The sequence below is a fragment of the Grampus griseus genome, assembly GCF_964374135.1.
Source record: "Grampus griseus genome assembly, chromosome: 14".
Taxonomy (NCBI): domain Eukaryota; kingdom Metazoa; phylum Chordata; class Mammalia; order Artiodactyla; family Delphinidae; genus Grampus; species Grampus griseus.
Window position 1 is genome coordinate 64,704,551 of NC_139008.1, and position 13,063 is coordinate 64,717,613.

The 13,063-nt window shown below is 38.0% G+C and overlaps 1 protein-coding gene across 3 annotated transcripts in view; it reads right to left on the minus strand.

Annotated features, from left to right (window-relative positions):
- Window positions 1-13,063, minus strand: part of NCOA6 (nuclear receptor coactivator 6) — a 97,205-nt gene that overhangs the window by 34,801 nt on the left and 49,341 nt on the right. For all 3 annotated transcript variants that reach the window (XM_082670248.1, XM_082670247.1, XM_082670249.1), the window contains exons 6-7: window positions 8,205-8,327; window positions 492-620 (exon numbers count right to left, since the gene is read on the minus strand). In XM_082670248.1, coding sequence (XP_082526374.1) covers window positions 492-620; window positions 8,205-8,327 — 252 coding nt within the window. The remainder of the gene's footprint in view (window positions 1-491; window positions 621-8,204; window positions 8,328-13,063) is intronic.

Sequence of the window (13,063 nt, forward strand, 5' to 3'; positions counted from 1 at the left end):
AGTCTTGGCAATTCTGCAAATATAGAGTAAAATGTTCTGGGATCATTCAATGAAACATTTGTGAGCACTTGCTATAATGCAAAGCAACTGCCGAGATGACAGAAAGATGAATCTTGTCTAGAAAGAGCTTATGATTCTAAGTGGATATAAGAGCCAAACATAAAATGTGGAGTATCCTCCAAAGCACATTCTGAGGAACTATAAAAAAACAAAACAAATACAGAATTCTCGATCATGGAGTGGCAGGACTAAGTAGGCCAAGGAATAGATTTTTAGGAATAAGAATAATGATAAGAATAATGTGAAATTCTGAGAAGAAATTCTGAGAAGGAAATGATGACTTCCAGCTTTAAGAAACTAGGGCAGATTTTACATAGAAGACAGCATTTAAGCTGCGCAGTTAGGAATTTGGCATCAGAGAGAGGTGAATTTTGTAATGATCTGTGCAGGGAGTTCAGCCTCTTCAATTCTCAAAGATTGGAGGTCAATACCTGACTGAGAAGCAGGGCGAGGAGTCCTGGGCTGCAGTTCTGAATTGGGGCCTGGTGCCATCATGGAAGATGACACATTTCCACCCTGGGGTATCATAACAGTGGCAGGGCTGGTCATCCTTATTAATCCTAGAGAAAAAAAAAATCCCTAGAATAGAGTACTGGCATTGGCACAATGTTTGTTTTTAATGAAATATTTCAAAAATATAAGAAGGTATGGAAAATTTTTATACCACCATCTACCTTATTTAAATCTACACATTCTACCCTGCCTCCTTCAGATATATATGCAGATACACCAGAAGCTGCCGCCTCCTTCCCAATCTCATTCCATTCCCTCCTTCTTATCTTATATCTGGGGTTAACAGTTCCATGCGTGTTTACCTTTCCTACACACATAAACTGCATTACATTTTTTGTATGCTTTTAATCTTTGTATAAGTGACACCATTCTTCTTCAGTTTCCCTTTTCACTTAATATTATTTTCTGAAATTCATCCATCTTGGCTGCTATAATAGTGCCCCATTTTATGGAACCGATAAATCCATTCTCCTGCTGATGAATACTAACTTTTCATCCTTAGAATTTTGCAGTGTCATGTATTTGTCCTGTATTCCACAGACATGTAAGAGTGTCTTTAGACTATATACTTAAAATTGCTAGGTTTTAAAGTATAAGCACCTTCAATTTTACTAGATATTGGTAAACTACACTCAAAAGCGGTTACGCCAGTTTATACTCTTACTAGCAGTCTGAGGACTCCTCTTGCTCCACATCTTTCTAATTTCTTTTTATTTTTAAAAAATTTTTTGAAGATTTTTTTTCAAGTATTTTACTTAGTTGTTTGTTTATTTTTGGCTGATTTGGGTCTTCGTTGTTGTGCACGGGCTTTCTCTAGTTACAGCGAGCAGGGGCTACTCTTCATTGCGGTGCACAGGTTTCTCATTGCAGTTGCTTCTCTTGTTGTGGATCATGGGCTCTAAGTGTGTGGGCTTCAGTAGTTGTGGTGCACAGGCTCAGTTGCTCCGTGGCATGTGGGATCTTCCTGGACCAGGGGTCGAACCCGTGTCCCCTGCACTGGAAGGCAGATTCTTAACCACTATACCACCAGGGAAGTCCCTAAAGATTTTTTTGATGTGGACCACTTTTAAAGTCTTTATTGGATTTGTTACAATATTGCTTCTGTTTTATGCTTTGGTTTTTTGGTCGTGAGGCAAGTGGGATCTTAGCTCCCCGACCAGAGACGGAACCCACACCCCCTGCACTGGAAGGTGAAGTCTTAACCACTGGACCGCCAGGGAAGTCCCTCTAATTTCTGATACTATTAGACTTTCTAGGATTTAGCGTCTGTGCTCGTAAGTGAAAATAGCCTATAATTATCCTCTCTTCCTGTCCTTTAATTTTAGTATCAAGATTAAAACAACTTCAAAATGAGCTGGAAAGCATCTTTCCTCTTTTTCTATGCTCTGAAATAATATGTGTATCTGTCTTTTAAATATTTAGTAAAACTCACCTGTAAAATCATCTGAGCCTGTGGTTATACTAATTGATTCACAGGGAGACAGATTATTTCAATTTCTTAAGTAGTTATAGATTTTTCATTTGATATGCCTTATTAAGTCAGTTTTAAATTATATTTTCCAGAAAACTGTTTCTTTGCCAATGCTTTCAAATTTATTAGCATAAAGTTATTCATGGAATACTCTTCTTTCCATTCTTTTTTAAAATTAAGGGATTCCCCTGGTGGTCCAGTGGTAAAGAATCTGCCTTCCAATGCAGGGGATGTGGGTTCGATCCCTGGTCGGGGAACTAAGATTCCACATGCTGCGGGGCAACTAAGCCTGCGTGCCACAACCTCTGAGCTCGTACGCCTCAACGAGAAAGCCCATGTGCGGCAAACTACAGAGCCCATAGGCTCTGGAGCCTGCACGCCACAACTAGAGAGAAGCCTGCGTGCCGCAACTAAAGAGAAACCTGAGCAGACCACATGCTGTAATGGAAAAAAAAAAGGATCCCGTATGCCTCAACAAAGATCCCGTGTGCCGCAACTAAGTCCTGACACAGCGAAAAATAATAAGGAAAATAAACAAATAAATATTTTTAAAAATTAAGATATAATTCACATACTATAAAATACACCCTTTAAAGTGTATGCTTTTTTTCTTTCTTGACATTGCTTGTGCCTCTTTCTTTTTTATTTGTCTTACCAGGATCAATTTTAGTTGTCTTTTCAAAGAAATATCCTTTGGTTTTGCTGCTCTGTTCCATTGGGTTTTTTAATTCATACTTTACTTATCTCTGCTCTTACCTTTATTATTTCCTTCCTCCTAAATTATTACTTTGCTGTTCTTTTTCTCAATTCTTAAGTCAGACATTTGGCCTGTTAATTTTCATTTGATGTTCTGCTCTAATATAAGTATCTGAGGGCTCAAATTTTCTTCCAAATGCTATACTGTCTACATCTCACAAGTTTTGATATGTACCATTCTCATTATTCCCTTCTAAATATTTTCTAATGTCCATCATGATTGCTTTTTAAAAAATCATTGGGTATTTAGAACATATTTTAAAATTTCTAAAAATATGGGATATTTTAGTTGGTCAGTTTTTTTTTTCTTCTTCTTCTGCTTCTTTGTTTTTGGCCACTGACTTGACTTAATTGCACTGTGGTCAGAGAAAATGATCTGTGTGTTACCAATATTTGGTATTTACTGAAACCTGATGTGGGAATAACATATGGTCAATTTATATAAATGTTACTCTTGTAAAGATTAAGAATTCTTGAATTTTTAGTGTATGGTTTCTGAATATATCCATTATATCAAACTATTCTAATTATATTATTCAAGCTTTCTTTATCCTTACTAGTTTTTGCTCAATCCATCAATTACTAACCCAGGTGTGTTAAAATCTCCCCTAGGATTTGCTATCTATATGAATTCTGACCATTTTTGCCTCACATATTTTGAGGCTAGGTTATTAAGAACACAAAAGTTTAGCTATCTTCCTGAATTCTTCTTTTTATATTATACAGTGGTCCTTTTCATCCTCAGTAATGCTTTTTATCTGATAAAAATATTGTTATACTCCTTTTTGTTGGTTAATATTCATCTGGTTTCTCTATTTTTCTCTATCCTTTTAACTATGAACTGAGACCTTATGTTTTATATCATTCCTGTAAGAGCACATAACTAAATCTGAGATTATTATTCAATCTATTAATCACTTTCTTTTTATCAGTGCTTATAATTCATTTGCATTTATTGTTAATTACTGGTATATTCTGGTTTATCATTTTATGATACCACTGCTTTTTACCCTTCTTTTTCTATGCTGTTTTCCTACTTTTCCTGAATTTTATTGTATTGTTTTCATCATGCCCTTCCTGTCTACCCCTCCACTACTAGTTTAGAAGCTATACATTCTATTATTTTAGTGATATTTTAAAAATGTCAACAGACATATCTGACTTAATGTCAAAAGACCATATATGATCATCATTATTACTAAATAAGTCAACGCTTATTTAGATTTACCCCATGTTTACCAATTATTTAGCTCACCATTCCTTCTTAGCTCTTAATTCTTCCATCTTAGGTTCAATTTTCTTCTTCCTGAAGTACATCCTTGGGCAGTTCAATTAGCAAGGGTCTGTTAATGGTAAATTCTCTTAGTCTCTTTAAAAAGGTCTTTAATTCATACTACTCTTGATACTATAGCTTTGTTTAAAATTCTGGGCTGTTAATAATTTTCTCATCACTTTGAAAATATTATTCTAATATTTCATGGCTTCCAATGTTGCCACTGAGAAATTAGCTGTGGGTCTGATAATCTTCCCTTTGTAAATAACTGGTCTTTGATTCTGAGTTGCTTTTAACATTCTCTTTGTTTTTCATGCTCTGTAGTTTTACAATTTTGTGTCTAGATGTGAATTTATTTTTATTTGTAGGGCTCAGAATTACTGGACTTCTGAATCTGAGGGCTCATGTCTTTCATCAATTCTGGAAAAATTTCAGCCATTCTCTCTTTCACTATTGTCCCTCCTCAATTTCTTTATCTTCTTCTGGAACTCTTTTCAGATATACATTCAATTTTTCATCTTATCCTTCACTTCTCTTGACCTCTTTCATATTTCCATCTCTTAATTTATTGTCTGCTATATTCTGGGTAATTTCTTCAAACTCATCTTCCAATTCAGCTGTGTCTAATTTGCTGAATAAGTTATTCACTTCAATAATTTTAAAATTTCTATAAGTTCTGTTTTTCCCCCAAATTCACTTTGTGTTTTGATAGCGCCTTGTCCTCTTCTTAGAATTTTCATAATTTTAAACATGCTGATATTCCTATTATCTAGAATTCTGGAGGGAGGGACTCTAATTTAAATTTTATGAATTTGGAGTAGGCTTTATGAGAAATCTGCAGTGGTTTGGGGTGAGAGCTTCAACGATTATTACCACTTTAGGACCACTTAATAACTTAGCTTAGTTGTACCTGGGTCATTTCAATAATACATTAAATGTCCAACATACATAAGGATAGAGAAGACAATTCTACAACCACCCTTTCTCCCACTCCTCAGCTAGAGCCCAGACCAAGAGAGACAAGTTTTGCATTTGTCTCCTTGTGCCAGAGAGTGAAAATTTTCTAATCTACCTTTTACTGAAAATCCTGGCTTCATGAAGGATTCCTAATTCTAACTACTTTATGTGGACCCAAGGCAAGGCTTCAAATTTTATCCCTCTTGGCCATTAAAACTCAAATTTCTTAGCCCCTGCAGCATCTCCTCATTTGTTTACTGCTATTCAAATTTCTTCTTTGACTTCGTTCTTGCCCTGGGGATTTCCCTTACTGTCTTACAAGCTCAGCTGTGCATTAAATGTTATATTTCATCCAGCATTTTCAGGTGTTTTGTAGTTGGGAGAGGGCAATTAGGTAAATGTTTACCTGTTAAAAATGGATTTGTTTCTACCGGTTTGCAGGGCAGAAACTGAGACACAGATGTAGAGAACAAACGTATGGATACCAAGGGGGGAAAGTGGCAGGGGGGTGGGGGTGGAGGTGTGATGAATTGGGAGATTGGGATTGACATGTATACACTGATGTGTATAAAACTGATGACTAATATGAACCTGCTGTATAAAAAAAATAGATAACTAATAAGAACCTGCTGTATATAAAAAAATTAATTAATAAAGAATGGATTTGTTTCTGAGGAACCCCACCCCATTTTTCAAAGATGGTAATTAGACAGTGAGAAAGTTCTTAGGAGATAAGAAGAAACAGGTTTTCTTAGTCTACAATCAGCTTCCTATCCTCAGAAATGTTTAAGTGCATGCTGGCTACATGCTTAGTAGAGATACTATAGAATACATTCCAGCACTATGTGGGAATCTGGACTAGAGCCATGATTCACAACTGGGGGCAATTTCGTCCCCCAAAGGGTGTTTGGAAATGTCTGGAGACAGTTTTGGTTGGAAAAACCTGGGGGAAAAAGGTGGTGGTGCTACTGGCACCTGATAGGAGGCCAGGGATGCTGCTGAACATCCTACAGTGCATAGGACAGCTCCCCACAGGAAAGAATTATCAGTTCAAAACATCAATAGTGACACATGACTAAATGACTAGTATGGTATAATCACTAATCTTGGGATTCTATGAGGCTATGAAAAGAAAATAGGCTACGGATTTGGTTTTCATTACGAAAGACTCCTGCTTATCAGTCAACTTTCTGTTGCCAATGCTAAGAGAAGAAAATGGCATTAAGAATAATTTAGTGTAAGACATTCTAGATACACAATTCCAAAGTTATTTATTATTGTTTTAGAGGTTAGTTAAGGTCTCTTTCCCTTGAAAAATTTATCTGTTTAACCAAATGTTAAATTTTGTTTGCATCCACTATCCCAATGGACAACAGAAAAAAAACATTCTTAAAGTATGCTTGGCAGTAAAGAAAGACACCTAGGGGTTAAAATGTTACTGTGACTACAGATCATTACTAATTGATTTTTCCTGAAACTTTACACTGTATATATTATCATAGTGTCCTTCATTAAATACCAGTCTAACCTAATTTCAACCGAAAGCTTCTAAGTTTCCTATGTTGATAATGAACTACCTACACATCACTAAAATTTACACTCACTTTTCAGAGATGCTTAGTAAATATGCCTGCTATTTGCCAGATACTAGGAGAGCTTGCAATTAGTGTGTTGATATTGTTTTAAGAGTCCTAATGTTTTAAGGCTGGAAGAGATCTATAACATTGTTTCTAGGACATAATTAAATATGTTTACAGCTAACTAAGGCTAGTAAATATTAAGACATCTGGCCAGAAATTGAGACCAGAACCCAGAATTCCTGAGTCTCATCCTAGGTCTAGTCTTTCTTTCACTAACTATATGCAACTTGGCTAAACTCTGCCCACTCTTCTTCTGGTCCTGGTTCTTCAGTAGTGGCAACAGCGTCACCTATAATCTCTCATCAAGCTGCCTTAACACCAAATGCTCAGACTTCTATGGAGAACTATATCTTTTAACTCCCTACTATAGGTTCCAGGTTGGTTATTTTATATTTACTATATAGTACTCCAAAACAGCCCAACAACACAGGCCCTGACACATAACAGGAACTCAGTAAATGTTTGCTATATGGCTCAGGGCTCATCCATCTTTAAGCATGAGCTCAAAAGATTATAGGCACTACTATCTCATTTTATAGGTGAAGAAACTGTTGCCTGGAGAGTTACACTGACTAGCTTGAGGTAAACACTAAATGGCAGTGCCAGGATAAAAACCTAGTTCCAATTCTATATGGCCAAGTCTTCAGCTACAGTTCAGAAAAATGGCTTTATAAATTGAGCTTCTCTATTCTGCTGCATTTCTTCAAGAGCTACTGTGGTAGATGGGGAGGTGAATTATTGGGTATAGTTTCAGGTACTTACTCTCCTTCAACCATAGCAGCTGTGCTTTTCTGGCTTATTTGAATAAAAGATCCTGCAGCAGAAAAAGTTTGAAAGCCACTAGTGCTGTGAAAATAGCACTGACCTGGGGAGTTAGAGCTGTGATATTTGCCCACTGCTACTTGACCCAGGGCAAATTGCTTCCTTTCTGTGAACTCCACAGGTTCCTTAGCTTCAAATGAGAGAGCCAACTCAATTCTAATATTCTGTGACTCACAGAATATTGAGTTCAATCCCTAAGAAATTTCAGGACTGCTAAAAAGTTAGCAAAAAATTTATAACTCTCTCAAATTCTGAAGAGATAAAAACACAATATTCCACATACTTCTGCAGATTACACATAAGCATGCAAGAACTCTCAGCTCACAGATTCTCAGTCACAGAGAAAGGTGGGAGTTGGAAAGCTACACTATGCTATAAACACCCTCAGGGTAGAAGATGTTTTATTCAGTTCTACTTTCAACACTTAGCATAGGTCCTGTCATACAATGAAAACTCAATAAATGTTTGCTGCATGGTTCAGGGCTCATCTACGCTTAAGCATAAGCCCAAAAGATCACAAAGACTGTATATGCTCCATGCTCTGTGATTCTAGCCTCCTGAGAGTATAGATTCACGTCTTGCTTTCCTGAACCAATAAACAGAAATGTGTCAGGAACCCCCACCTATCTTGCAGGACCCAAATGATCATACACTAGCAAATAAAGCCAAAAAAGGAAACTAGTAAAATGTCATACAATTGAGTAGATCTCACCTGGACCACCGGCCATGGGAAATCCCGCCTCTATCCTAACTGAATTTCCGGCTCCCATGGGTCCATTCATTCTCACATCTTGGCTTCGGTTCTGAGCCAAAGCAAGGTTGATAGCACCTTCCCCTGAAAATGATAGGTAGGTTAAAAAAGGAAATCATCAGAATAAGATGCAAATTTCGTTTAAAAACAGATATGCGAGAGCTTTAGTTTTATGTGTTTTTTTTTTTTTTGCAGTACGCGGGCCTCTCACTGTTGTGGCCTCTCCCGTTGCAGAGCAACAGGCTCCAGACGCGCAGGCTCAGCGGCCATGGCTCACAGGCCCAGCCGCTCTGCAGCATGTGGGATCTTCCCAGACCGGGGTACAAACCCGTGTCCCCTGCATCGGCAGGCAGACTCTCAGCCACTGCGCCACCAGGGAAGCCCAGTTTTATGTGTTTTTGAAGAATTACGGTAAGTTTACCACCACAAAAAGGGTGAGTTCAATACTATACAGGTCTTTCTTCAACCTCACCTGAGCAGGTTCACTTACATGAAGCACAGGGAGAACATAACCAATTCTCACAATACAGCAGACAGACAATCGTTAATGATGTATGGCATCAGCAGAGAGCTTGGAACTCTGAATATTTATTTTCAACCAACTCACCTTGAATGTGTGTGTGCAGGAAGAAAATATTCTCAGAAAGTCTCAAAATCCTAGATTACGTTTTGGGAATTTATGATCAGAAATTAGAAATACGAGTAGGTTTAATGGAGAAAGAACATACGATGGCATGGGGACACTGTGATATTTGTAAGCAAAATATCATTTCCCTTTCAATGACTGCAGTATAAATAGATATGCAGCAGAGAAATTCATGCAATGAAGAGTAGACAGCTTGCTACTAATCTACCTCTGAGACATCTTACGATAAAGACCAACATTTTGTATAGGGTTTTTAATGCTTACAAAATTGTATTTCATTTGAACCTCACAATAGCCTGGTAGGTAATGTCACTAAAAGTGTTCCAATTGAGTAGACTCTAAAGTTAGAGGCAATTTAAATCTCACTTGATAAAAAGGTCTCTGAAACAAGTTTTGGGATGCCTCCTTGTGTTTAATCCCAAACTTTGACTACTGTTACTCTGGAAGACAGCACCACCTTGTGGGAAGATAAAAGTATAGCTAGCCTGTGGCTGAAATTTTGAAAGGGTGCGTTCACCTTGTTCCTTAACTTAATGTTTTACAGAGCAAGATGATAAAGAAGGAAGCCAATGAGGGCACAGCAGTTTCCTCTGTCTTGTCACTGATCTAGGTCAGCTAGATAAATAGATAAAATATTAAGTATTTTAACCCGGCAGGTAGCTTGGTAATAGGGAACAAATATACTACCAATTAAGTGACCAATCACCAGGGGCTACAAGATGTTCTAAGTTGCCTATGGGAGTCAGGAAGAAAAGAGAAAAGAGAATACAGATCTTGAGGGTTTCCACTAAAGGGAAAGAACTATTAATACACTAAACTTGCTAAGACATTCTAGGTGGAAAGAGTATTGTTCTTGAAATGGACATCAGATCATGTAAATGGCTTGTGGCTGCTATTGACAGCCCAGACGTGGTCCTTGCCTTATCTCTCTAACCTCAACTCACACTACTTTCTCCTTCAATAACAAGGATTCAGCCTCAGTGGCATTTTTTTTACTTTCTTAGGCACACAAACGCACTTCTCACCTCAAGGCCTTTGCACATGTTGTTCTCTCTGCCTAGAACAGTTCTTCCGCACTCTTCACATAAACCAACTTCTCAATTTTCAATGTAATCTTAAGTGTCACATGCCCCAAAAGGCCTTCTCCAATCTTCTTATCTAAGGTGAGGTCACCCTTATCAGAACATCTTGTTACTTCTTCAGAGCACATCCCATGTATCAACAGTTACTTATTCATTCACTTTTAGTTATTAACAGTTAATTAATAGTTATTAACAGTAACCCCCTTTACTCTCAATTTCCTAATTTAGATGATAAATTATATGGCCACCTTATTAATTATATCCTTTAAACACTGAACAGTGCCTGGTACACAGTAGGCACTCATTAGCTATTTACTGGCTATATGATGAATAGTCATCTTATTTTAACCTTACAAAGAATCACAGGCATTTTTCTATATGATAAATGCATTCCTTGAAAACCTCGCAGTCTATAAAAATCTCACACTGAAAATAATAGGTTTTATGGGAAAAACAGTGTTGAGGCAAACTCAAAACCCGTGCGGCTTTGTAACCAGAGCGCTAATAAAAACAAAAATTGGTGTAGGCAACATACCCCAAAACAGCAGAATGAAAATGACTGGTTAAAGGTGGGAAATAATGTAGCTGCAGTGGACCTTTAAGCCAGTGGAGGCCATCATTAAGGTGGGCACAGGAGAAACTGAAACTTCACAAGCTGAGAGCCATGCAATGCTGAGGGTATACTTCTGGGGAAGGTACCTGAGTGTAACTTCTCATTCTTAATTTTCCTGAAATAAAGCTGAAAGGACTCCCACCTATGTAGCAACAGATCTAAAGGCTATTTGGCTTTTCTTGTGGACAATTAACCCTTCTATTGCTACTAATCTAACTCCCCTTGCCCAGGGGGTAAAAAAAATCACAATATGAATGAAACACAATTTCCACACTACACTACTGTTATTCTCCTATTTGCCACCTGCACATAAGCGTAAGCTAATTGTTGTCAAGGAAACACACATAGAGAACACTACTGGCTCTCCAACTTGCTGATGGGGGTTGGCAAACTATGGCTTGTGGGCCAAATCTAGTCTGCTGCCTGTTTATTTAAATAAGTGTTATTGGAACACAGCACATTCATTTATTTACATATTGCCTATGGCTGTTTTTGCACTACTACTGTAGAGCTGAGTTGTCTTGACAGAGATCTTCTGGCCCACAGAGCCAAAAAAATTTTTTCTCTGGCCCTTGACACAGACTCCTGCTTTAAATCAGAATGAATTTACAGAGGAGTCACAAAATGTCCTCAAAAAAGACATCTCCCCAACTCCCTGGCCAAAACTCAAAAGGGTACGGGGAGTATTCTTCAAAGGAGAACAGTCTGTTGGGAGGAACAACCTGTCCCTCCAGCCCTGCAGCAGACACCACGACAGTGGCAATATCTTCTCTTACAACTTAAAAGGCATCAGCCCATCACCAGTTTCACAAAAGCAACAGCTATTGCCACCACTTTCACTCCTGCCTGAATTCCCAGGGAGTGTGGAAAGAGAAAAGGAGATCACCTGGGAACATATGTGTACCCTAAAAGTTAAAGAACTCTTTTCTGTAATGTGATTATCACTGCCATATGTAAATTTCATAATTTCTTGTAATATATGTTATCTATTTGGCTTCCTTGCTAGTACTTGTATTTTAATTTATGGCTGTAACGATAAAGGGGAATCAGCATCTTACCCTTTTAAGAATCTGTAGGAAGTAGGTATGATTAAGAGAAGAAACTGGTGTTTCCTTTCTCCAGAGGAAAACACTACCACAAAGCCCTTTTAATTCAGGTAAATAGGTAAGAGAGACTATAAAATGTTTGGGGTTTTAAAGAAACTGCTTATATGTTTCTTATAAAAAATACATGTGCTTATGTGCTTATAAAGCATAAACAGCCTATATAGTGTTATTACCAATAGTTATTTGACTTCTACTCTTCCCAGAAGTTCATCCTAGGGCTTCCCTGGTGGCGCAGTGGTTGCAAGTCCGCCTGCCGATGCAGGGGACGCGGGTTCGTGCCCTGGTCCCGGAAGATCCCACATGCCGCGCAGCGGCTGGCCCTGTAAGCCACGGTCACTAAGCCTGCATGTCTGGAGCCTATGCTCCGTAACGGGAGAGGCCACAACAGTGAGAGGCCCGCGTACCGCAAAAAAAAAAAAAAAGTTCATCCTACATCCAATACATTGCTGTGAATTAATTTTACTTTTCTGAATCCTTTTAGACAATCCAACATTTTTCGAAACAAACTGGTTATTGTTTAAGCCACTGTTTCCTTGTTTATCAAATTATGGAATTTACCCCATTTCTCAATCTATATATCTCTGAATAATCTCTCTAAATAATCTGTTTGTTGATATCGCCCCTTCTGGGGCACAGCAACCTACAATCTTAACTGCATAAAATGTGTCTCACTCCTACATACAATATGTTGACCTTTCGGTTACTGAGGTTCAATGGAGCATTTAGGTCCTATGCAAGCACAGGGTCAGGAGGGCTTGGTCCACCAGGGCAAGAAAAGGCTGGAATCACTCACTGGTTGCCACCTTGTTTACAACGACACAGGAGGGGAAAAGAAGGTTTTAGTTCATTGGGCACCAAAAGATAGAATCTCCTTTGTGCTTCCCCATACTTGGTACTTACATCTCTCAGGTTTGTCTCCCTCATCAAGGTCATGAGCTCCTTTTGAGTTTATAATGACAAAGACCATATTTTATTTATCATTTATTCTGAGGGCTGAAGCAAAGTGTTACTATTATATATGTGCTTCCCTTGCTTTCATTCAACATATGTTTATTAAAGAACTTGACATGTACAGGCAAGCAAAAATTCAACAATGAGTGAAACAAGGTATGGTCCCTGCCCCTACTGGAGCTTGCAGTCCATGGGGGAACAAAACAATCATCAAATAACTGCTTTAATCAAAGTGTGAGAAAATGATCTGAGGGAGAAAAAAAACAGACTTTTGTAAAAGTACATGAAAAAAGACCCTGACTTAGTCAAGGAGTTCAGAAAACACCTCCTCAAGATTTAAGCTGGAAAAAAAAAAGATTTAAGCTGATACTTGAAGGCTGAGTAGGTATAACTAAGGGAAAGGGGAATGGTAGGGAACAATA